The 27,367-nt window shown below is 35.7% G+C and overlaps 1 protein-coding gene across 1 annotated transcript in view; it reads right to left on the reverse strand.

The window, feature by feature from the left end:
• The window catches only part of LOC118746483 (Down syndrome cell adhesion molecule-like protein Dscam2), a 71,932-nt gene extending 45,760 nt beyond the window's left edge, over nt 1-26,172 (reverse strand). The window contains exon 1 of the mRNA XM_036480331.1: nt 25,826-26,172. Coding sequence (XP_036336224.1) covers nt 25,826-25,874 — 49 coding nt within the window. The 5' untranslated portion in view covers nt 25,875-26,172. The remainder of the gene's footprint in view (nt 1-25,825) is intronic.
• Nucleotides 26,173-27,367: the final 1,195 nt, after the last annotated feature.

A 27,367-nucleotide genomic window follows, 5' to 3' on the forward strand; every position in this document is an offset into this window, starting at 1 on the left:
AAAGAAAAGAAAAGAAAAGAAAAGAAAAGAAAAGAAAAGAAAAGAAACGAAAAGAAAAGAAATGAACAAAAAATTTATTCTTATTTTTTATTTTAATTATTTGAATTTATTTTATTTAATTTCATTTCAATGAATACATAAGAATAAAATAAACAAAAAGTGTGTAGTTTTACCTCCCCCAAATTTAGTAATGCATGAAAGGATTATATTCCTTTGAAAACCTGAAAACGACCCTGAAACCTGAAAACAACCAGCAAAATTCTTTTCGAGGCAGACCCGAAGACCCAGATGGGTTTAGCTATTTAGGACGTACTGAATTAAAAGTGCAATAGTCCAGGCAATTGAATGAATAGAAAAGGATAAGGACTTTTCGCTCCATTGAGTACAACCATTGTGAACACGAATGCATCGGGACCGTAACGCCACTCGAAATTACTATATATTTATTTTCGATATTACAACACAAATATTTCCCAATGACGCTCACATAATTCACACCAACTGAGTGTCTACTGTACTAAATATAAGTCTCACAGAATGGGGCTTATGGAGGTGCAGCGTATATTAATCTCTCGCTTTCCAATTAAAAATTAGACCCGGCGATATTAATACGCTCTTAAATATCGTAGATGAGGTGTCTTAAGTGTCGTCTTTGCTTACTTTTTGGCTCCATAGGTAAAAGAGGATGGTTTAGTGCTCAGGAGTGGATATTTATATCCTCGTATACTCTGGGTAGCAACCAAACACCCGTGTGGGAGCGAGCTAAAGTAAGAAGGCGTAAAACTTCGCGTGCGGTGGCCTTGGGTCCCACCACGTTGAAACCCCACCCAATGAAAAAGAACAAACAGCCTCGGATGAGATCCCCCTTTTTGATGACAACCACGGACCTGGAATATCTAGACTCTTAATGGGGAAGGTGCCTCTGCCCGACTGCTTGATGTCCTTGGGAAGATGAAGGCTGACCTCACCGCCATCCAAGAAATGTGATATACGGGGCAAGGAAAAGTAAGTGTGAAGCCTTGCGACGTGGTGGGAGAGAGACTCCGTCGCCGAGTACTGGCGTTCACCCCGGTAGATGATCGTCTAGCCACAATCCGCATCAAAGCGAGATTCTTCAACATCTCCCTCATCTGCGCCCATCCCCCGACGGAAGCGAAGGACGAATCGTCTAGGGATCTCTTCTATGAGCGCTTAGAGCGTAATGTGTAGTACCAGGTTCCAGCATAAGAACATCCACCAAGCTACATAGTTGTCTCCAGATCGAAAAAGGACAAACCAAACCGACCAAGTTGTGATGGACGGAGGGCATGCTTCCAGCGTTTTAGACGTACGTACACTCCGAGGGCCAAACATAGACTCGGACCACTATCTTGCTGTAGCCAAGATACGCACCCGCCTCTGGGCAGCAAAAAATTTCCGCCCAACAATGCAAGAAAAGCTTACTGTCGAAAAGCTGCAATCACAACAGATGGCCAATTTATTCGCCACTCGACTCACACACCTGCTCTCTGAGAGCACTTTTCAACAATCCGACATAAGTGAGCTGTAGAACCACATTTCCCGATCATTAAGTATCGCCGCCGAAGAAGTAGTTGGATTTCAGCGAGCCGGAAAGAACAACTGGTACGATGAAGAATGTCAAGAAACCGCAGAGAAAAAAGATGCCGCCTTCTGGGCCGCGCTGCGATCGGGCGCAACGCGAGGCATGTGGGACCGTTATAGGGAACTGAAGAGAGAAGTGGGACGTATTTGCTGCAATAAGTAGAGAGAGGCCGAAATACGTGAGTACGAAGAGCTTAAAATGCTAGCCGACAGGAAAAATTCCCGAAAATTTTACCAGAGGATTAGGCGACTTACGGAAGTTTCAAGGGCGAACTCCTGTAAGAACAACAATAGACTAGGTTGCCGACCGATGTCCAGAATGTACTTAAATTATAGAGAGAACACTTTTCCACCCTACTAAATGGTAGCAGCACTGAAATTAGTGCAGAAGACGAACCCGAACCAGGCGATGACGATGGAGTCGATGTTCCACCACCTGACTATGACGAGGTACGAATAGCGATAGCGCGCTTGAAAAACAACAAAGCTGCTGGAGCTGACAGCCTGCCAGCTGAGCTATTAAAGTACGGCATGTCCGACGACTGGAATTTAAGTGTGCTCTGCCCAATCCACAAGAAAGGCGATCCCGCTATTCGTGCCAAATACCACGGAATCAGCCTTCTAAGCAGGTTATAAAGTCTTATCGAGAGTATTGTGCGAAAGACTGAAGCCCACCGTCAGGGAACTGATTGGACCTTATCAGTGTGGCTTTAGGCCTGCAAATCCATCATAGATCAGGTATTCACAATACGTCAAATCTTGGAAAAGACCCGCGAGAATAGGATCGATACACGCTTTCGACATCACGAAGAGAAGTTGCCTTTATGCCGCGATGTCAGAATTTTGGTATCCCCGCGAAACTAATTCTAATAAGACCAGGTAGAGAAGGACTTGGCTTCCAATTGGCATCAGTTGGCACAGAAAAGAAACGACTGGCGTGCTTTGTTGGACTCGGACAAAATCCCTTAGGCAGTTCCAGCGCCAAATAAAAGGAAGAAGAAGACGTCCACAACAGTTATCTACGATTTTCTACACCAATATATTACCTTAAAATATACAAAATTAACCTTCCACAAAGCAAATCCCGCGCGCTGGGTACAAAATCCGACCCAGGCAATTTATATTTTCATTGCAGACATTTAACGATGCCAATCAACACAACAACACTAATAAGCTCAGAAAATACCAATTCCAACTTTGCGTATTTATCGCCCATAAAAAATTCACAATTTTCTGGTCTTTTAAATTCCAACAGCGCAGCAGGAGTGTCCGTGTCAGCAGGTGGGTGAGAAGAGGAGCAAGCTAAGGAGCAGATGGCATAGCGATTGTGCCATAGATACCAGTCTGGAAAAAGAAAAAACAATAAGTAAGTAGCACTTAGGAGCAAGAAAATCAAAGAGCGTGTTTACAACAATGCGATGAGTATTTTCTTAGCGTTGCTTTCTTGCTCGCTTGTTTGTTTGCTTGTTTATTCGCCTCAACAAGAAAGCCGGCAACAACTTGTTGGGAAGTCGGCAAAGACGTGTTTCTTTAACCGATAAGGATATTACTCGTATCGTCTTCGTCTTTGGCATTGGTATGCAAATTTTGTTGTTTTGGTTTTTCATATATTTTCTTAGTTGGCGTTGTGGTGTTGCCGAAATACATGCATACTTATCTAACTTACATATATAAGTATTAGGGCGATTCAGGCCATGCTCAAAAGTTTCGTTTAGACGCCAAAATAAGTGTCAGAAAAGAAGAATATCCGCACCGCACTTTTCAATTCCCCGTAAGAATAACCCAGGAAAAATGTTTTTTTTTTAACTCTGATTTTTATATTTCACGATACGTTGTACTGTAAAGGTCTTGGAATATTTTTTTAGAGAATCGATCGCTCCACAAAAAAGCTCTGAAGCCATTTTTCAATAAGTTAACTCGGTCAAAAGTCATTCGAGGTCAAAGTCGAATTCACTATTCATTCGACTTTGAAATCGAATAACTTTTGACAGAGTTGACTTATAGAAAAATGACTTTAATCCTTTTTTATAGAGCGTTTAATTCTATATAAAAGTACACTAAGACCTTTACAGTGCAAGATATCGTTCGTTAAGTATAAAAATCAGAAATATAAAAAAAATTTCCTGTGTTATTCTTATGGGAAATCGAAAAGTGTGATTCTTATATTTTTAATATTAATATTAAGGGCTCATATTTTCTGAGACTTATTTAGGCGTCTAAACGAAACTTTTGAGCATGGTTCCGAGGAAATAAATAAAAAAAATTCTGAATCACCCTAATAAGTATGTATTTCAGACACACTCGCTCACAAGTTTTTTCTATGTCCTTCGAATTTGTTGTTGGGCGCAGTGTCAGACAATATTGACTTTGAAATTTTCGTATTAAAATTGAATTTCCGGTATCTGTGCGGCGGCAGCGTGAATTCGAAGTGAGCAAACAAGAGCAGAGGATTCCTCGAATCTGATAAATTTGAATGGATGTTGGTTTGAATATGCCAGGAAATATTTTTTTTTTCATAAATAAACATACGTATATGTATTTTCGTATATGTATGTATGTATGAATTAGTAACCTTTTTGTAAATTTGGAACCATCGCTGCATGAATTTTTATGAGTTTTTGGAACGCATTTTATTTAGAAAAGTACACTCATCCCTCACTGTAGTAAAAATTTCTTTACATCAATAATTTGAACTAAAATCAACGCTAGTTTTTTTGCTATTTTTTTGCGTAATAATTCATGTTATGTTTTTTTTTCACAAAAAACGGCCTCAAGCTAAATAAAAATTGTTTAAAATCAAAGCATGCCTATTAATACGATCAAAGGATTTATTTCGGAGAAAATTTTGCATCAGTGGTATCCAAAGGGCACTTGATGTTTACGTAAAAATTTGAACAAGCGCTTCATGGTGTCAACACTGCAACTCGGCTTTTTTTGGATTTGTTTTCTTCTTTAATGCCAAGTTCAATAATATACAAGGGTTTCTTCCAACGGATTTGCATCTTTTTCCTAGTCATTTCAGAGTTGAGAAATTTTATATGATTTTAAGCATTTTCAGTAACTTAATGGAGTGTTTAAGTACATTGCGGCGCCGCTTGGGGACAGATATAAATAAGTAATTAAAAAAGAAAAATTTTACCCCAACACCTAAAGGCAAAATTTTTGTGAAATGATTTGTTTCCATTCTAAATATAAAACAAACCGGGCCATAAATAAAGATTTTCCAAATATTTCGATACCAAGCCGATTAAATAATTTTTCATATTGCATTGTCATCGGGTTCTGGGCTAAGTTCGAAGTTTCAAGCCTCTAGACTTTAAATAAAAGCACTGTACGGAAGATTGCAAGTTTTGAAATTACACAAAAAATAACGTCGAAACACGTGAACTTAACTTTGAGTAGTAGATTACGAATCTGTATTCCGCTTTACCAGATTTGGTAATTTTCAAAAGATAATTTTATTTGTACATATTATAAAAAGTTCACACCCTAAGGAAAAAAAAATATCTCTTTTGTAATTTTTTTTGGCAAGTTGTGCGTTGTCAAATGAATGGAAATAATGTTACTCATACGCCACATCGTTCATGATCGCACTCGTACATACTCTTTTATGGCGTATGAGTAGCTTTTTCCAAGTTAAAGCTTTAATTTTTTTTCATTCGCAATGCAAACTTAAAACTAAAATGTCTTGGAAAATGACCTAAGGCAGAAAAAGGGTATACACATCCGTAATCATGACCGAAAGTTAGGTTTACGTGCATCAGCATTTTTTGTGTTATTTCAGCGGACATGCATTGTAACCATAAAAAATTTCAGCTGCGTCCCTCTTTTTTATTTTTCATAAACCGTACGCTTCACATTGGCAGTAAGGTCGGTAAGGAACGGTGAACCCAGATGACACAGTCTGCTTCTACTGAGCGCAGGGCATTTACACATAAAATGTAAGACTGTTTCCTCCTCTTTGTAGTGCTTACAGCTTCTGCAACATCTTCTTTCTGCAGACAGTGGCCGGTTAGAGCACCCACAACGTTAGATATATACTCTCTTCTAAGAGATCATACCCGATCCCATTTAGGCAACGTCTGCCTGGAATCTCGACATGTCGTACTTTGACTCGATTTTTCTGCAGCTTGTTTGGATACAAGTACACAAAGTAGCAGCTTGCAAGAGGCAAAAGGCATAACAATGTGTTCTCTACCAGGAAGAATCTGCTTGGCCGTGCCTTGCCTTGCAAGTTCATCTGCATTGCAGTTTCCTTCCAAGTCCCTATGAACAGGCACCCAAGTGAGGTGACATCTGTTCTGCTTGGCCTTCTCCTGTAGAGGTAAGCAGCAGTCCAGCACAATCTTTGAATATAACGTGAAAGTTCTCAGAGATTTGATTGCAAAGTAGACATAATTCGAGTACGCCGATTTCAGTGGTCAATGGGAGGCCAGCCGCTATAAGGAGAAGGCTGCATCAAAAACTTTTGGATATTGCTCGAACCAGCGATCGAATCTGTATTCTACCGAGTGTTAGTTCGTAGCTCTAACAACTCGGCTACGGCAGCCACCGTCCAGGATATCATGGATAGATTAAATACTGTAACCGATTTCTAATAAGTTCTTCAATAAATTTTGGATAGTAGATAGTTTTTGCATATCCACACGAGATACCAGAAAATTATCAACTGGGTAAATAAGGATAAAATTTTTTACATAAAACACACAAAGATACATACATACATACATATGTACCACCAAAAGTGTTGGCTCGTATATTTTTTTGGATATAAGTATGTATGTAGATTTCCAATATCGGAATATTTTGTGCTTACCGCAGCAGCATCGAAACTTACAATTATCCAGAGCACGTTTGCCTGGCAAATACTTTGCACGCTTTCACGCTTACCAGCTTGTTTTAGTGTTCTGATTTCAATGATTTTTCTTCCTTGTTTTGAAAACATTCCATTGTTTGTTGTTCGGCTTATCTTCTTTACACTTGTAGTATTATTATTACTTTGTTTCAACAACACAAAGCATCTTAAGTAGGTCAGTGAGATAAGTTGTTGTTTTTTCGTTTTTTTTTTGTTGGCAAAATTCCAAGATTTTCTGTTTACACAAGATGAATGGATTTTTTTTTACAAAACGTGGCAAATATGACAACAATTGACTGAATAGAATGGTAAAACTTTGAGTAGAGTACCTGTTGATTTGGAAATGATTTTTGCTCTGAATGCATGGACATTTATGTTGCCCATATCTACATAGACATTAAATTTGTATGCAAAATTCTTGATTTGTTTCACGAACTCATTTTGTGTCCTACATGTCGTATGCGCAACATTGCGGTAGAGCGTCAGTGCAGTCGAATAAATGCACACAAATATGTACATACATACATACCTACATGCAATAATGGTGTAGTTTAAAAACGTGAAATCAGCTCGAAAGCTGCATGGAAATAAATACTTAGTGCTTATGTACAAACATACATATGTAGATATATGTATTTATTTAAATATTGCAAATATTTACACTGCTTTGAGGTGTTAGAACTGGCATATTACTTAACTGTACTCGACGCATTTGACAAGAAATTACTTACGTGAATTTTGTGGTGGATATTCCAAACAGTTTTTCGTCATTTTTTTTTTGTGCCTAAAACCTCAAAACCAAAATGTCCCAGAATACTTGCACTCGTTAGAAGAGAATAAATTCGGTATTATTCATGCAAGCTGACTGCTTGAAATATTTTACCACATCGCATAGCGTCTTTGCTATCAGAAATTGCAGAATTTTAAAGTTTTGGGTTCTTAAACATAGGTTTGAAACGTTAAACTTGTTTTTAATTGTAAGGTTGCACTACATATTAGAAAGAAATATTATAAGAGACTTACCCGGCGGGATCTGAATAGAGAATCTAGCGGGACAAAACTGTTTGAACAGATTCGCGTTGATAGATTTTTTCATCACTTCGTATCAACTGGTTTATGGGGCCACTGATTACAAATATTTAGTCAGGCTTCAAAAATCCAATATGGCGGACAAGTATTTTTAAAGTTATTGCATTCGCTATTTGGGGTCGCTGATTATGAATCTGACCATGAATTTTTAAAATTCAAAATGGCGAATCCAATATGGACGAGATAAAATTTATTTATTATAATTAATAACAACTGGAGTGCTAGCTACCAGGGCCTTCGACTCGAGGACATAAAATAAAAGAGTTGTAGATTTTAATGAAACATATTTAAGAGAAAAGGTATTTAGGTGTTTCTTTGCTAGCTGAGTGCGAATCTGAAAGCAGGTTTCAAAAATTTCAAATCATGGGTCTAATAGAATATAGTTTTTAGGGGTTTTATTGCTCTTAGTAACGATTCTGAAATTATGTTTTAAAAATTTTGTGTAGGTGCATAATACAACAGGTTGTTTTGACAAAAAAAGAACATATATAAGTAGGAATCGAGAACAAAAGGTATTATCGAAACTAAATGTCGTTCTCGTTGTGTTATTCCCAAGAACGCTTCAAAACCAAAACCGAAATGCGAACAAAACTTTCTAGAACAGTTACAATGGGAGTCAAGTAAGAACAAAACCTTGTGGAACATTCTCAAAGAGAACTAAAACCGAAAACTAAGAGAGAAAAAATGCAAACAGAAGCCTGCGGAACGTTTTGGCCAAGAACAAAACGGGAGAAAAAGTCTAAGGAACTCTCTCTCGAATAGTAATTTGGGAATTTAAGTCATAGGAACTGAACGAGAAGGAAACGAGAACGAAACTTCTATTCGCGAAGAATGGAAGAGGGAAGAACATTTTTGTCTTAGCGTTCCATTAGTTTGAAATGTTTGAATGTTAAAATTAATCAAAAAGAACTGAAAGATAATTATGAAAATTAAGTCAATGAAAGACTTAAGACACGAACTTTGCATAGAAAATTAAAAATTGCATAGAAAATTAAAAATTGTTGCATAAGTGTACAGTTTACCCTAATGATAAACTATCTGGAAGTTGAAATGATCCAGCTCCTGTCTGGCTTAGAATTAAGAATCGTGCTTCTCACTGAAACGATTTTTCTTCACAACATGCATACACCCCTCTCGTTATTAACGTTAAGTTCTAAAAACTTTTGTTCTCCTTTTTTTCTCTAGCAGAACGTTCGCCAGACTTTTGTTTTGTACCCCTTGAAAACGTTCTAGGTACTTTCGTTGTTATTTTGTTCCCATTGGAAACGTTTCCGAAATTTCATTCTCATTGTGTTCTTGTTGAGAACGTTCCTGAGAGAATTGTTCGCATTTTGTTCTTTACGAAAACGTTGAGGAACATTTCGTTCTCATTTTGCTCCCGTTCAAACTGCTCTCAAAACTTTTTGGGCTAGCCAATTTTTTGATAAATTGGTGCAGAGTGTATAAGCTTAGTTTTTTATCTCGGCTTCGAGCGATACATTCTCAGGCCACTGGTTGCCCATTTTTTCTTTTAAAAACTAAATAAGGCATTCTCCATAAAGCACATACCCAACCATGTTCCAGGCGTAAGTCTTTGCAATCGCAATATGTGTTTGCCTGTGTGTTCGTGGAAGGACAAATAGAGCCAGAATTAATATTTTTTCGGAAAGTCAGGTAGCGTTAAGGTCCTTAGGCTCTTTAAAATGGAGGAAACCCCTGAGCATATTCTATGTGACTGCCCACGGATCATCAATAGCAGACTGATACACCATGGGAAAGTATTGCCTTCTTCATCCAGAATTTGGAACATGGCACCCCCTAATGTGCGTAAGTTCTTTAATAGCCCAAGTTTGGAATTATTATAATAAGGGTTTACCACAATAGCTCTGCTTAGGTCGTAGTGCGACTATTCCCGACGTAATAATAATAAAAATAAAAGCACAGAAGCGAAGCTATACGCTACCTGGCACTTATTTAGAGCAATGAGTACTGATTTATCAAGCCGTACATGTGATAAAAATAAGTTTATAATTGGATATAAAGATTCACTTACTCATAGAATAGCCCATATATATGCATATATGTAAACTCATATATGTATAAAAGAGTATATTTATCTAATCAGGGCTCAAACCCTGGCCCTGCGGAATGGTAGCCCGTACTGCTAACCACTATTGCGCTGCGACTAGACAATTTCCCGTAATCGATTGTTGAATTTACTGATCCATTATTTATGAAATATTGCCAGGAAATAAGGTTACTCATACGCCATGTATCCAATATGTAAACTAGCAAAATTAAATGTCTAAATAGTGTGGTTGTTAAACGAAAAGGGTTCAATACAATTTATTTCGAACTATTGCTCAAAGAGGGCTGCCACCTTTTGAAAATTTTAAAATTAATTTAAATAACAAGTTAAACGAAATATTTAAATATGGGTATCAAACAAGAGAATCTTAAAAAATCTTTAAGTCACAAAAATTTTTAAGGGGCTGCCACCTGATTAGAAATACAAAATCAATTTAAATATAATATTTGTTTACGGGTATCAAAAGAAAGAGTTCTATCATCAGTTTCCAATTTCAAAATAAATTTATTGTAAAAGTTAATTGAAATACTTTGATGTGGGCGTCAAATGGTTGCCACCTTTTCGAAGTGTTAAATCAGTTTAATTAATTGAATTTAACTTATATTAAGCGAAATATTTTAATATAAGTATCAAACAAACGAGTTAAAGGAAAATATTTCTTACCAGGCTTGCCGTCAATTTAAGAATTTAACATCAATTTAATTGACAAGCAAAATTAAATCCTACAATTATATAAATCTGAAATCTTGTGAGTGAGTAAGAATGTTTGTTACTCCTTCCTTGGGTAAAATTTGGCATAAAAATAGCTTTATGACCTGGATTAACATACCTGCTTATATAGTTAAATTACAAGTTCAGCGATATTTACAAAAGTTATGCCAGACGAACGAGATAGAAAAAGCTTTATTATGAAAATATTTTAAATAGTAATGCCACCTAAATGAAGTACGACAATATGCGTTGCCAAAAAAAGACGTTTAAGAAAGCTTTATATTGCGAATATTTTGAGGAGGGTTGCCACCTGTTTAAAAGTCCAACTCCAATTTTTCAGTAAAAGAGTATTACAACGTGGATATCTTTCTTCGAAAATATTTTTTAAGAGGGTTGCCACTTACTCAAAATTTACTAAATTTAAATAGTTACTCCAGTGACATATTCTGGGCTATTATTGAATGGATCGTAGTCCCATTGTCGTGATATCTACAAAAATGCGAACACTAAATCCGAATTGCTACGAACGTATGCATTCGAAGTATATTCTTCGTTCGTAGCTATTCGGATTCAGTGATGACATTTTCGTGGATTTCACGAACGTTCGGACTACGATGGATTCAGTGATAGTCCTGAGTAAAAACGGAAAAACGTTCTATCGAAAATATAATTATCAGAGTTGCCAGCTGTTTAAATGTTAAATTCATTTTAATAAAATATAACAATATGGATGCCGAACCAAAGTTGTTTAAGAAAGCTTTATAACGAAACTCGTTTTTAAGAATGTGGAACCTGTTCAAATCAAATTCAATTTAAGTGAACATTTGCAAAATAGAATATCTTTGGCCTGACAGCAAATATTTTCCACCTTTTCCAAATTTTAATATATATTTATTCGGAAATGAAATACACAAATAGAATGATGAAACATTGATATGAAAAAATGTGTTTGATTTCTGGCAACGTTTTAAAGGAAATTTATTATATTCGGTGATTTAATTTATTTTTTTTTTTAATTCGTTACATTTGAAATCATATCGTTAAACTGAACTTTACGCGGGCGAATAATAGTCCAATATGGTTCTTTATTTCATCTTAGTACAAAAAATTCTAAGCCATTTGACCACATAAAACTTTTCTCCTTTAATGTGATAAACTTTCTAACATCCAATGTACACTGGCTGTTGAGTAACGTTATGTTTTATTACCAATTATATAAACTTACAAATTTGCTTCATTAACTTTATTTATGTACTTTTACCATCAGCAATTACACGGCATTAGCTTGTTTTTTGCCCAACAAATTAAATGTGATGACTAACATTTGAAAACAAAAACAACACACATTCTACTCACAAATGTGTACATTAGGGTCGTCCTCCGATGTAGGAAGCAAAATTTTTACATCAGACAGTCCAAGATATAACATATAAATTTTGGTCCCGATTGGAGTCGGTTAAGGCGTGTCGCACAGGGGCAAACTTCAGATTACCTTATAAAAACGTCTTGAACGACTCCATTCGGGACCAACATTTGTATGTGATATCTTCGACTGTAGTACTTATTATTAATTCTCAGTATTAAATGAAAAAAATTTAATTTTTTGAGTTTACATAGAGGCATCTGACTTTTGGCCCTTGTGCCACATGCCTTAACCGACTCCAATCGGGGCCAAAATTTACAAGAAATGTTTTCGACTATAGCAGTATGTATTTTAGGTATTATTAGTGAAATAAAATTATTTGTGCAACACGCTTTAGCCGCCTCCAATTGGGACTAAAACTTATATGTGATATCTACGACTGTAGTATTACCGATGGAGGGGAGATGAGGCTGAAAAAAATCGTTCACTTGATTTTTTAAGGGCCACCCTAATGTTCACACATGCATGCATACATATTGCAAAATGCCTTACGAGATAGAGCTTCAGCGCTGTGGCAGAATGTTGTTTAGTTTACTTGCATTGACTGTCTGATTACGCCAAGTCAATGAGAAGGTGAAAGTTTTCTTATTTTCCGGTTGTAACTTAACTTTACAGACTAACAATGCCACAATTCAATTGTGAGTGTTGACAGACATACTTGTGCACATGTACGTTAGTACATATCTACATACATGCATGGATCCCTATATATGTACATATGTATCAATATATATGTATGTATAGGAAGACACGCAAGTTGGTTACAAATCCCAATCGCTAAAAACGAACATTCACGGCACAAATTGTTTTTTGTATTTACATACATACATATGTACATATGTATGTTCTTATAAAGTTACAACACTTTCGAAATAGTTTCCTATAAGCCGAATACAAGCAATGAATGCTTCGATAACTTCAAGTTTAAATAAGTCTGGAACTATTACGGTACTTACTTGCTGCTTCGCTTCATAGTACATACTTGACTTAAAGGATAAGTCGCCTTCGGGGCGTATGCACCTGCATACATATATATCTGTGTGCCTACATAGTACATATGGGTGTGTGTATGCCTCAACGTACAAATATACATGCGCCAGTGGCATTTTTTCGCTATTTAACTTTGTACATTTTTTATGCTTCAGGGTGATAAAAATGCAAAGAAATTCAACAAAACTTTCTAAGTAAACTGTGTTGGTAAACAAAGATCAACTAAGAAGTAAACACATAGTGAAGAAGAAATTTTCATGCGCAATATAGAGAGCATAAGTAGGAGGTAGCGTAAACTTTAAGTGAGTTGATAAAAAAAAAAACTTAGATACGTGTGTACTATGTATGCATGTAATATTCTCACTTTGTGTCGCAAATTGAAGGGCCACATAAAAGACGTGTCGTTGTTCATATACTCAATCACACACATACATACACACACATATCTCTCATTCAACTAAATATTCGCTCATCTGCCTTTCAACGGACCACCTACGCATGGTGCAAACAAATATACATACACACATAAGCATATATGGACGTACACACATACCCGATAGTGTGCGCAAATGTCCACTCCAGATTGGTATGATGGAGCTGTCATTTGACTTTGAAAATTAATCAATCACCTGATTCAGTCCATTTGCAACTCCTTTCCTCCAACGCCGGATAACATGGCCATTATTTGCTTTATGCCCATTATTCATTGAACAAAAATAGAGACTGAATGGAAACAGGTCGCTTGAATCTTTGGCTAAGAAACAATGACAGCTAGTGACACACTTTCGCTATTATTTCGGACTTAATGACGCGTTACTTTATACGCTTCAGTGTTGCCACAACATTTTTTTATTTTTCACCAAAATCATCAGAAAAAGTCACCAAATTCAACAAAAAATTACCAAATTTATTTTATGTAAATATGCATATCCGAAGATACCAAGCTTTTCATGCAACCAGCGCCCTTTCAGCTATAATTTATTAAATTACAAATTTTGGTAAAAAATTACCAAAGCGGCCAAATAGTCGAGAGCCTTCAATCGGTTAAATTATGTAAAATTAGTTAGAAAATGGCTTTGGAACAATGGAGAATTTTTAAGCAAAAGTCTCTTAACCATAAATTTGCTCAGCTTTGATATATCGCACACCGTCTTCAAAGGAGTCACAACTCAAAATAATACGGTTGCCAGAAAATGCGAAAAACTATTTCTTAGCACATGATAATCATATGGACAAGGATGACTTTACCTTAAGTTTTTTTTAACAAATTATAACAAAAATTTGCTCCAGCTTTTGCTGAAAGGTAAATAAAAGCTCTGCGTGCATTTTTAGCGCATAATCTCAAAAATGCCAAATTTTGAGTTGTGACTCTTTTGAAGACGGTGTGCGATATGATATTTGTGGTTTGCAGTTTAGTTATGTCAACCAAATATATTTCTCCCAACACATTGTTTAGTTACAGTTACCAAAGATTTGCCTAACTGGGCTATCTTCTTCGTGCACTATGTTTGTTGTTAAGTAACGATCGCGCAAAGTAAATTGTAAGTTATCAGCGCAATTCTTGACACTTCCGGGGAGTTTGTTCTCCGGGAATTTGTTGCTCTCGAAAAAAAAATCATCCAATAATTAACTCCCAGGGAGTAGCATTTTCCCCGAAAACTTGGGGGGAGGAAATTCGAACTTCGAAAAAGCTATTTGACATTTTTTTGAGCGCTCAACTTCGCCATTTAATATAAAAAATCCTCAGGGAATTTTTAGTCATGAAAGGAAGAAAGGGAAAATAGAGGGAACTCCCAGGGAGTTTTTGTTCAGAATCAACCTGTTTATGTACAATAGACTGTCCCAAAAAAAAAAAAAAGTTGTTTTTATCAACGCATACCCCCTCATTCTATTGGTTTTATTTACAGGTTAAGTTAGGTTAGGTAAGGTGGCAGGGTCAATTAAGAGATTATCCACATTCATACATTCTAAACGGCTCACAATAATTAATCGATAAAACGCCAAGATCCGACTATAAATTTGCGAATTCAGCTAAACTCAATGCCCCAGCGCTTCTCGAGGCTATTAAGGATGAGAGAGCCAAGGTATTTCAACCTCAGCCTCGCAATCACTGGCCACCTAAGAAGGTACTCAACTAGCACACTGGTGTATAACTTGGTGTAAATTTACGAATTTTGGTATAAATCTGATTAATTGTAGCAAAATTAACAAATTTACACCAAGTAATACACCAGAGTGCTACTTGAGTTGTGTTGAGGTGATTTCAACTTTTCATCTTGCAGGCAACTGCGTCACACCGGATCATGCAATATTTTCAGCTTTACAGCGTGAAGGACAGTGGCCCGTTAAAATCCCACCAAATGTGAGAGCTGTGGCTTTGTAAGTGTGAGGAGTGCCCTCTAACGCGCCCTGTCCACCCTCGGCCAGAAGGACCTTGCAACCTCGCGCATGTCTTGGTTTTCGCTCAGCGCTCGCTGAGCTCACAAGAAGCCCATCTATCCAAGAGTGTACCATAAGTGATCAATGGAATCCCCAGCCGCCCTTTATATGGCGATAACGTTTCACTAGGGCCTTTTCTGGCCAATTCATCAGCCACACAGTTCCCCGCAACATCGCTGTAACCCGGAACCCAAATAAGCTCAATCCATAAGTATTCGGACGCAACCAAGAGAGAGAGACAGCAGACATTCCTTTACCAAGTTAGAGTGCATCTCAACGTACTTAAGGCTCTGTTAGCCGCTTGACTATCAGAATAAATTCTTACCTCCCTGACTGTCATAGCACTACGGAGCAGTGAATCCACCGCCCCCTTAACAGCAGCCAACTCCGCGTGGAATACACTGCACAAGTCCGGAAAACTGAACTTAGTGCTGACGGAAAGCTCTTGTCAGAAGACTCCACAACCAACCCTGCCAGTTTCGATCCTTCCATGAAGAAGTTCACCGCTCCCCCACTACAGAAGTTCCGCTCGCCCCAATCCTCCCTTCAGATAAATTGGGCAGAGAAAAAGCTCCTAGGAGCCATTTCGGTGGCACAGTAATCTGTGCGATCAGGGATTAAATCGAAGCCCCCTAGAACTCCAGAGTGTCCAGTCCTTAAGTCGGTTAGCAAATCGGTTTCCTTGAGTCGAATAGCTTTTCGCGCCGCGGAAATTTTGCCTGCAACGTCGACAGGTACTACGTTCAGTGCTAATGTGGGGGTGGTCCGCAGTACCCCTATTAATATCAAATAAAGCAGCCCGTTGTACGCGCTCTAGCTGCTTAGCTAGTGTAACCTTTTTCCGGTGAGGTCCACTAGACTATGGCGCCATAAATCATAATCGGATTGACTACGGCCACGTAGAGCCAATAGACAACTTTCGGCGAAATACCCCATCTCTTACCAATAGCTCCCCTGCAGCATTAAAAGGCCACTGATGCCTTCCTTGCTTTTGCCTTGATGTTTGGTCCTTACGATAACTTCCTGTCAAGGATCAAGCCCAAGTACTTTACTCTGTCAGACAGCTGTAAGCGCTGACCTCCAACCGAGGGAAGAACAGTGTCGGGGATTTTATACTTTCTAGACCAAATATGTGTTACTGGGACTGACGGTGAGGCCACTTTTTACCAAGTCAAAAAGAAATCCTGCAATGCGAACGGACTTTGACTCAAATTTGAGTATTTGGTACAGTTATGATCATCCATGAATATCCTCTCCAAGAAAATGATTTCTTCTCTTTTTAGATCAATACAAGCTTCTGGGATCCCTCACCGCCTTACCGTGTTTTCGGGTTTGAAAACAGCAAATAGTCGCTGGAAGCTAAATCTGGTGAGCACGGTGGATTGGATAGGAGTAGGAGCCCAATTTAAGGATTTTTGCGATGTTGACTACACACGTGTGCACTCATGAATTGTCTTGATAGAACAATACTTTTTTCTTCGCCAAATGCGGTCGTTTTTGCTCCAAATAAATATAGTTACCAAATCTTGTGTTGCGAGCAGGGTTTGAAAGTGCTTCCCTATTTTTATTTCATTTGCTTCGACTTGGCTGTGGCTGAAAATAAAAACAAGTAAGAAAGTCTAAGTTCGGGCGGAGCCGAACATTAAATACCCGGCGCACGTATTAAATATATGTTTTCCACCTTTCCGAAAGCTACCGCTACATGATAAGCGGGTGTATAAATTTTAAGTAAACTAGCATCCTTAAATTTCGAAATATTGAAATTTCAAGCATTTCTGAAATTTATCGTTATATGAAAAGCGGCCGTAATTTTAGTCTGATTTCAACAATTTTCAACGGTTTTCTTTTATGTGGCAAGCACAATAACCATACCGAGTTTGGTACAAATTGGTAGAACAGTTAGCGATATACATATATGTGATCATAAGTGGGCGGTGCCACGCCCGTTTTCCAAAATTTTATCATAAACGTATTTCCTGGTAACGAATTGTTGCAACCATAAATTTTGAATAAATCAGCTTTAATATTTACTGATTTATCAAGGATTTCGTATTTCTCGAAATTACCGTTATATGGGATGTGGGCGTGGTTATTGTCCGATTTTAAAAATTTTCGGCCATTTGGTATGCTGTACCAGGGTCAACAACTGTGCCAAGTTTGGAAGAAATTAGTACAGCGGGTACCAAGATATACACATGTAACAATAAGTGGGCGTGGCTACGCCCATTTTCCAAAAATGTTTAATATTCTTATCTTTCGTCTAAAAGTTATTCTAAATGTCAATTTTCAGTAGTTACTAAAATAGAGCAGTTTTCGTATTTCTGAAAATTACCGTTATATGGGAGGTAGGCGTGGTTATTGTCCGATTTCGCCCATTTTCAATACCATCCGTCCTACGCCCAAAATAAGTGCATGTACCAAGTTTCGTTAAGATATCTCAATTTTTACTCGAGTTATCGTGTGCACAGACGGACGGACGGACGAACGGACGGACAGACAGCCACCGCTTAATCGATTTCTCTTTTCATTCTGATCATTTATATATACATTTTCCTATATTTATCTCGATTCGTTTTGCCTGTTACAAACAACCGTTATGTGAACAAAGTTATAATACCCTTGTGCACAAGTGCGCTCGGGTATAACAAAAAAAACGAATCTGGACTGTCGATTTGCTACCGCGATAGTAGCAGCGCGACACATGCCCCCTTAAACCGGCAAAATAAAAAAAACTTTTTTTGTTCGCAACACTTTAGCCTAATTTTTAAGAATCCGGTTGGTCGTTTACGAAGCTTGAATATATTTTCTGGACACACTCTGCAAGACCTTTTCAACGATATATCAAACATGTCGATTGGACGTCTGGATAAAAACTTCCAAATCTCGTGTATATATAAGCGAGTCATTTCAGCATGCTACTGTTGCTGCTTTCGTCACTCGCGCGCACTGCCATGCGCTGTGATTAGATAGTTTGTGCTCATATACAGTGGTGATAAATGCGAGACTTTTATTTTTTACATTATTCACAATATTTTATGTTATAAATTTTTTTTAGATTCTGTAACATAAATCATATAAGTCAAAGTTTAAAACTTTGTGTACAGTTCAGAAAAATTTTACAAATTTCAAAAAAAAAAAAGTTTCAAAATTTTCAACTTTTTCTAGAAACTTATTGGGTATGCAATTTTGTAGCTTATTCAATTTTGGTATGATAAAATGCAGGTTTGGAAATTAAAAAAAAAATCCCGTTAATATTTGAGATTTTTTTTGTCGAGGGTGTTGCGTAATTTCTTCCATATCAAAAAAGATTTTGTACAAGCGTTATATGGGAGAAAATGCGCAACAACCTCGATAAAAAAAAAATCTCGAAAATCAATGAGAATTTTCAAACCTGCACATTATTGAATGGGCTGCAATCCCAAAAAATGTTTAAAAACTCTGAAAAAAAGTTTAAAACTTTTATGACATTTTTTTTAATTTTCTAAATTTTCCTGAACTGTACACAAAGTTTTTAACTTTGGCTTATATGGTGTATCACGCAAAACATTGTAAATATTTATAAAAATAAGTGTGCCATTTAGGTGAGCGCCACTATAGGTGTTGTTATTTTGGTTTTTGTACTCCAACTATAATTTTGTATGAATTCTCCAATTTTCACGTCAAAAAAGTATTAAAAAAAAACGTTTACATAAAACTGGGCCCGAATCACGGCAGCCGAGATCGAATGAAACTCGATTCGAATCGATTGAAATAAAATGACAGCTGTATTCTCTCAAACACATTTTAAGTTGAAAAATCGAGCTCACTCACTACTAAATGTCGCAATCTGAAAAAAAAAATTCGATTCGAATTTAATTCCATCACGGATGCCGTAATTTAAAAAGGGGCTCAAACAGTAATCTCCACTTAAAAATTTTTTGACTAAAATTATATTTGAAATGCTTGAAGTTTGCAGACCATTCGTTTGTCATCCTCAACAAAAAAAAGTATTGCAAACGTAAAATATTTACATAAACAGCTGATAGATATGCAATTGCACTTTTAAATTGGTTAAGGTCAGAGTTAACTTTTCATTTTTATTTAAGGTAAGTTCGTTGACAAAATATGCAAAGATACACTGCGTTCATTTAAATCTCTTTGCTTTGTTTCCTGAAAATATTGGTAGATTTTTAGCCTATATTGATAAAAATGGAAGAAAATTAAATACAGCTAAAACGTTGGTAGATCTCCAATAAAGTGGTAAAGTCCGCGCACTGCCCCCATACCCGAAATACGGTGAAACCGTCCCTTTCGCCATGTGTTTTTTGTCGCTATAACTGTGTTATAATTTCTAGTAAAATTGTGCGTTATCTTCCATATAAAAAATTATCGAACCGAACGAACTTTTTATGGAAGAAAATGCGTGACACCGTCAGTAAAAAAACACGAAAAACATATAAAAAGTAAACAGGATCTTTGAGCAACTTCAAACTTCCACCTTATGCACCAGAATTTAATAGACTATAAAACTTCGTACCGATATTTTTTCTAGAAATTTGATTAATAAAGCTTCAAATTGTGATGACTTTTTGTTTTATATTTTATATAGAAGAAATAGGCTCACAAAAAGCTTTTCTAAAGTGAGTTTTTATTCCTCTACCGCATACAAAACCAAATATGGTGTCACAACTTTGGGAATTTTTTCCTACCTAACGTGAATTATAAAAATTAACAAAACTAATTAAATGCATTGAGAAGTTAACTACGAATAACGGAACTTTAGCTGACTAGACGACACTTGAACATAACCTCAGTTTTGTGTGCGTGGTCGAAAAACGTCTGGTCGTGTGCACGGAACTCAACTGCAAAAAAAAAAAGAAAAACTAATGAAAAACTCAAGTTGTTCTTATAAATACGAAATATTTTCTTAATTTACAAATCCTTTTCTATGTGAATCAATATATAGTTTTCCGCTACCCAACTGCTTTCTATTGTTTTCATACAATTTTCCATATATTTCTTTACGAAATAAAATTTCAAATAAATGTCTCGCTTTTCGATATAGCTTTATTGATATGTAAATAATTTGTTTTTCACAGTTCAAATTTTATTATTCATGTCTTTCGTTATACAAGCATTAGTGGGTTAAGAAGCGATGGTACTTCAAAATTAAAAATTTTTAAATAAAAATTTGTTTTACCTTGTCTCACTTGGTAAAAGTTATGAAGCCTTTGAAATTCGTCCTTCTTTGTGCACTTAGTTTTATTAAACTGTGAAGTTATTTTATATTTAATTTGGGATTTCAGGTCTTCAGCGCTCTTACTTAATTTTATAATTTTAGGAGTATTGTTCTATTTTGCATAGTTTCTTACTTGAGGTTCAATACTTTTGTGACTCAACTATGTATTCTAATGCCCACAATCAAACTCGGTTGCTTTCAGCGGGGTCGTACTGTACATGTATTTCTTATTTAAATAATAAAAGCATAGATTTTTTACGAGATGAAGAAATATTATTCCCCAATGACAGAGGACTCTAATGGTTGCTATAGAAGACAAAATGGAATTCCAATACATATTTTAAATTTCAGAATTTACAAGTAACTTGTATCTTCACTCCGTGTTATTAACGCAACATGCTTCGAGAAAGATAAGGCGACGGGCAACTTTTTTCTTGTACATATTTTAGTTTCGAATAAAAATTCAGGAGTTAGAAATTACCAAAGCAAAGAAAACCAGCCTAAGCGTCGAAGGTCTTAAAGATTTCACAAAATCGTAAAAAATTTGTATGAAATATACGCACAAACATACATATGTGAGTACGAGCACTGAATAAATTAATTCTTGCATTTAAGTTTTTCATTCAATTTTTACCTCACAACTTTGGAGAAATTATTTTTCTCCCACATTTTTACCATCTTATCATTCACACTTCGCATGCTGTTAAATACATAGAACTCCTCCGGCAGCGGCGCTTTGAATCATTCTCGCACATGATCGTCCTTTCCTTTTCTCTCTCTCTCTCTATTTCAGATGGCACTTTCTTTTTTGCAATCCCTTCCTATATTTGCATTTTCATTCGCACCAAATATGCAAATGAATCATCTTTTTATGCTAAATTATTATTCCGAATGTAGATATGGGTTATTTTTGTTGTTCGCATTTTGTACCATTCAACACAACCCTCACCTAACCACTTCTTGGCTGAGGGGTGGATAATAGTGCAAATCGTTTTGTTCTACAACACGCCAATAAAGTGATTGCGTGTACGCTGGCGTGAAGGAAGGGCAACATGTGAAATAATTTCGCATTATTACCAGCAATTTATATGCAAACGAAAACTATAAAAGAAAATTGTTAGACTACGATTGTGTGATATAACTACATAAATATATGTACGTATTTTCACTATGCATTTGTGTGGGAGCGTGTGAGTATGTGTAAGAGTTTGCATGCGCATATATGCTTATAGAAGAATTTGTCACAATCAAATTGCGGTACCGTTTAGATGCGATAAAGTGTCCATTAATTTATATTTTGCACATTTCTCGATTGCGGTTTGTAGGGGGTGGGTTGATGAGGTTGGTGGCAGTGGTAGATAAGTGGATATTAAAATTGAATTTAAATTATTAAATTTTTCTATTACTTACGTTGGTATGTATGCATGTATTACATACATATGTACATAACAGAGAACAGCAGGAGTGCATATTTTTGGACTCCCAATGTACTAGCAGTGTGATCACCATCGCATACTATTTTAACTTGGCACTTGCAGGCTGATAGGTGTTTGGGTAACGCGGTGCCCGAGGTACTTGTGCACTGAAGTTATTTAACTTTAAACGTAGTTAGTAAAATTTAAAAGTTAACGATTTTAAATATAAGGAAAACTTCAAAACCCAATGGGGGTAGCATTATTTAGCATTAAGGTCCGCGAAAAAATATTGTGGACAGCGTAGAGTGTGTTAGGTCGACCAAAATTATTTTTTTAAAAACATTTTTAAAAATGCACAGTTCGAGCTTTAGTAGTTGTGGTTTCCTCCAAAAATAAAATATACCGACAATAAGTCTACAGATAACGATATGAAATCTGTAAATACCATGATATAAATTTTGTTTAGTGAGTAGAGTGGAGTACTAAACTTACATTTTTTTACTTGTTTTCATGCAAATAGAGGAATATTAACAGGAAATCGACACCTGAGAGGAAGATCGACCTATCTCGGCAACCAGTTCAAAAACGCCCTATTTCAGAAAACTTTTCTAGAACGCCCTATCTCAGAATCCGATAGGGCGTTTTTCAAATAAAATCCGAAATAGGACATTCCTCATTAAAATTCTGAAGTAGGGCGTTCTTGAAAAGTTTTCTGATATAGGGCGTTTTCGAACTGGCTGCCGAGATGGGTCGATCTTCCACTCAAGTGTCAAAATACGACTACTATTTTCTTACTACGAAGATACATATGAAGGACAGGCGTATAAAAAATTAATAAATGTGAAGTAAATACATATCGTCACCCTTATGCCAGAAGCATGAATGTGCAAATTTGCTAATTTTGAGTTATTGGGTTGACTTTATTAACCTTTGGATGTTCTATGTTATACCAAAAGCCAGAATACCATGCGTACATGGAAAGCACATATTTTGCAAAGTCAATTACATGAATGCAGAGTTAGGTCTCGTAAAAAAAAAAATCAAACTTGATTTCCAAAAATTTTAATTTTTACACACTCATGTTTCTGGCATGCGGGGAACGATATGTACTTGCCGATTTGTTTTACAAAAATTATTTAAAAAGCAGACGTCTCGGTTGCTCAGCAAATCGGTTAATCGTTTCTGCAATTATTTCACATTGACACTCTAAAACATATTTTCGATGTATGCTTAAGATGCAAAAACTTAAAGGTAAATTTTATAAGAAATTAAACTGACAGTTTATTAAAACTAGTAGTAACCCCCGAAGTTCAGGTGAATGCAGTAAAGAAATACTTAATTAAGAAATTAAATTTAAGCACATATTTAATAAAACTTGATATTCGTAAATATACTTCAGTGTTTAGTTGAAGATTAAAAAAAATCACATCAACAAATATGTAGAGCTTTGAGCTTTGCCGTCATTCAGGGTCCCTTATAATGGTTACTGATATCCTAGGTGTTTAAAAAAGAAAGTGATGTCAACTATTTTTATTTTTTGCTTTCATGAAATATATTTCAAAACTGTGAATAACACTGTGTCGCAAAGACAAAAAAATTTCAGAACGCACGAAAGAATCGATATACTCACGAAACTATGGGCCAAATATAGTAGAGCTGCGTTTTTAGTTTTTCACACTGACGTCAGAATTTTTCAGGACTTTGAAATTTTAAAGATATGATTAATTCAAAAAGTTATTTAAAAAATAAGTGCATTGTAGAAAAAACAATATGGGCACCAAATGAGAGAGAAAATTCACTCTTTAGAATTTAAAAACAATAAAGTTTTTTTGGTTTACAAGGACGAATAAGTATTGAAAATGCGCTTTTAATAAATTTTATCTTTCAAGTTAATAAAGTTTGCAGGACGAAATTCGTTGATGTGGTCGTATGTATATCAGACCTCAAACAATAATTATTTCAAAAATAAATGTTGCAAATTTTCAAGGATTAAAGGACAAAATTTTTAAAGGACATTTTCTATACCTTTCCTTATGTACCAAAAATTGATTCTGTTACAATTCTACACATTTTTTTCTTATATTTGATACGCTTATCTTTATACTACATTGCACTGAATTTTTTAAATAATTTTTCGAAAGACATATTTTTTAATTCTGCCGTAACTATTACCCATGGATAAGAAACTATATTTCTTCAAAAAGTTATGAAAATGTCCTCTTTTACAAGGACGGGAATAATTTCGTGCTTTACGCTTGAACGAAACATTTTCTTGGAAGACAATGCGCAATGCCCTTGACGAAAAGAAATTTCAAACAACAACGGTAATCCTTGGCCATTTAAAATATCCACTTTATTAAATCAAAATTCAATGAGCTATAAAACCCAGATGTTTTCTAAAAACTCAAATTCAAAAGTTTGAGATTTCAAAAAAAAAAAATTGCGAATTCTGTACCAAGTTTGAAACCTTGATGTTTGTTTTTAATTATATTTAGAATGAAATATAGTTTTATTAAAAATAAATATTGTAGAAAAATTCACTGACAAAACGAGTACATGACGAGCAAGACACCTGCACACTTGTCGTCATGATCGCTCGTCGCATAAAATTTTCAAGTGCGATGTCATCACCATCTTACAGCGGAGACGAGGATTTAGCAAACATCCTAGCTTTCTATGTGCGGCGCCTTTCATACCTGACTGCTAAGCCGCTTGCTTTTCAATACAATTTATCAACACAAAAGCGAAAATAAATTACGAGCTGAAGGCGACAATTTTTCTAATGATGTGACGAGGACGAGACGACATATATGCAGGGGGTCTAAGTCACCTTTTTTACATACGCATTTTCTTAACTAATTCACAAAAAATATGAGCATCATTAGTAGACTGCGGATTTTTGTGCAGAAAAGGGAGCCTAAAAATATGTACTAAATACTTAACTATAAACCTATGTATAAAAATGAATACACCTTGCTTATGGTTATGTGGAACAAATTTCTAGGCTCCTTATTTTAAATTAAAATCCGCAGTCTAATCATTAGAGTACTTCAAATAAAATTTTTGTTGCATATATTTAGGCGCATTAGGAGTGATGTGGATATTGAATCCCACGGCTTGTATATGCAATAAGCGTGAAACTTTAATCTCTCTGAAATATCTTCTATTATCTAAACGAAAACTGAAACAAACAGCAAATATTTGACACATTGCATTGCCTTCGAGTGCTGAGTTACACTTAAAGTTTCAAGTCTGTACTTAAATCCGGATAGACAAAAAAGCGAAAAAAAATCAGCTGCGTTTTCATTAAAGGTGACTTTTCATAGTCTAAATAGTTATCCTATGCAAACGGTTACGTGGTTCGTTCTAACCAAACCTAGAATCGCTACAGTGCGGCTACACTTTAGCTCGCGGAACTTGCATCTCTATACCAAAAAACAGTTCCATTACCAAATAAACCTATTAGTCTACATCTATGTATTTGAAATTTTTATTGTTTTTGGAAACTAAACATTAAAATATGAAACTTAACGACTTCTAAGCTTATACACCTTTTTTAAGCTAATACACCTTGAAACATTTTCTGAATTATTCCTGACAAACCAAATCTTTTAAACTATTTATGTAAATCCATAAAATCAAAATTTGAGTCTTTAAGTCGAAAATAGCGGCAAACGAATATTTAAGGATCTACATATGTACATACATATGTAAGTATGTATGTAAATATCTAAATATCAGCACATGTTATTGCATGCAAACAACTTTGGAAATTTCTTTTTCCACACGAATGCATACAAATCCTCGACGTCACTCATGGCGCTTGCTAGCAGACGAGACGAGAAAATATGTATAGGAACAAAAATGCGTTGAGAAATAGAATGCCAAAAGATTTTCTCTTAGCTAAACACAAGAGTGTAGATGAGGGGGCGGTGGGAGATTTATACATACATACATACATACATTCTTTGTTACGTATGTAGGTACATTGTTAGTTATGAAAACAAAAACTCACCGAGGTGTGATAGCAGCAGAAGCACCAGAATATGATAACTAATCCGCATGACTTTTGTTTTGGCTGCCTTGCGTTTCTTAGACTTAACTATGAGTTTTTGTTGCTGTTGTGGGCGCTGTTTTATTGTTTGGTATCAGATTTTTCTCTCAATCAATTAGCTTTGATAAGCGTCTACTTGCTGCAATTTTTTTTATTTTTTGTTTTCTTTCTGATGCACTTTCCGGTTTTCGCTTACGGAATTGATAATTGTTGGTTCCTTATTATATTCTTTTGATTCAAGATTTTTTTATTGCATTTCTATGCGTTTAAATTGTATTGATTTTTTGGTTATTTTCCTTCAATACTACTTTAATTTTTGTAAATCTTTCTACACTTTTTAATTTTTAAAATTGTTTTGATTTTTTCTTCAATCTTCTTATACACTTAGACTTAAAGACTAATGCTATTTTTGTAATTTTCTTTAATTATATTTTGAATAAATATTTTTAGTTTTGATTTAGCATATTGCAAATCACACTTTCTTTATGGCGTTTTCAACTACTTTTGGATTAAACTATTACTAATTTTTCGTAGATTTTGTTTTATGAATTTTTTGATATTTTTTAAGAAATCTTTTTTTGAGGTGTCTGGAGCACCAGCTTTTTGGAGAAAACTCGTGGAACTCACCACTACTTTTATAGCTTTTGTTTACTTGTTTTGATTATTTTTATTTTGATTTTTTAATATGTACCTACATATGTACATAATTTTTTTATGATACTCAATTGCTTTTTTGACACTTTAGATTAACTGCTTTGCACCCATACTGCTTCATTCATACTTGCAAAGGAATGTATTTAAAAAATTTTCAACTTTTTTCGCGTTAAATCTTTTTTATCAAATTTAAAATGTTTAATTTCTTTCATTTCTCATTACACAAATTATACGGTTTTTTTTTATTTTGCATTTCTTAATAAAAACACCCCGAGCGAATTTACCGATTTTTGCCGACTTGAACTTTCCGCTTCGCTTGTCAACGGCGCACTGATTAAATCATTTGGTTCCTTTAAATTTGCGTCAAATTATAATTACCATTCGCATTTCAATTCGATTGCTTGTTTTTTTTTTCTGTTCTTGCACACTCAACAATCAGCAGGATGCTGCACAGCAGCAGTGTTCTCGACGGCGGATGCTTTGCGAAAGCCGTGCGTTGCGTTTTTAGCACACGTTCTCTTTTACTTATGCACTTATGTATGTATGTATGTATTTTCACTAGTGCCTCGGCTCTTTCCGTTTCCGTTTACCGCGCGTCCATTCGCTCACTCGCTAGCTCGCTCGTTGATCACCCGCTCCGCACTCACACTCACTTGCCAATGTTTGTGCCGCACGTTTTGTTATGTTGTTTGTATGTTATTGTTGTTGGTTTATAGGCGCAGGCATTTGCAATTGTGGCATTACACTTGACATTTACGAAGTCGCCTGCTTCTCAACCGACATTAAACATCGACATCCAACACCGTCACCATCAGCGGCGTCAGCAACACGGACACTAAACAATCCAAT

The sequence above is a fragment of the Rhagoletis pomonella genome, unplaced genomic scaffold (assembly GCF_013731165.1).
Source record: "Rhagoletis pomonella isolate Grant_MI unplaced genomic scaffold, Rhpom_1.0 Rhpom_scaffold_00010, whole genome shotgun sequence".
Taxonomy (NCBI): domain Eukaryota; kingdom Metazoa; phylum Arthropoda; class Insecta; order Diptera; family Tephritidae; genus Rhagoletis; species Rhagoletis pomonella.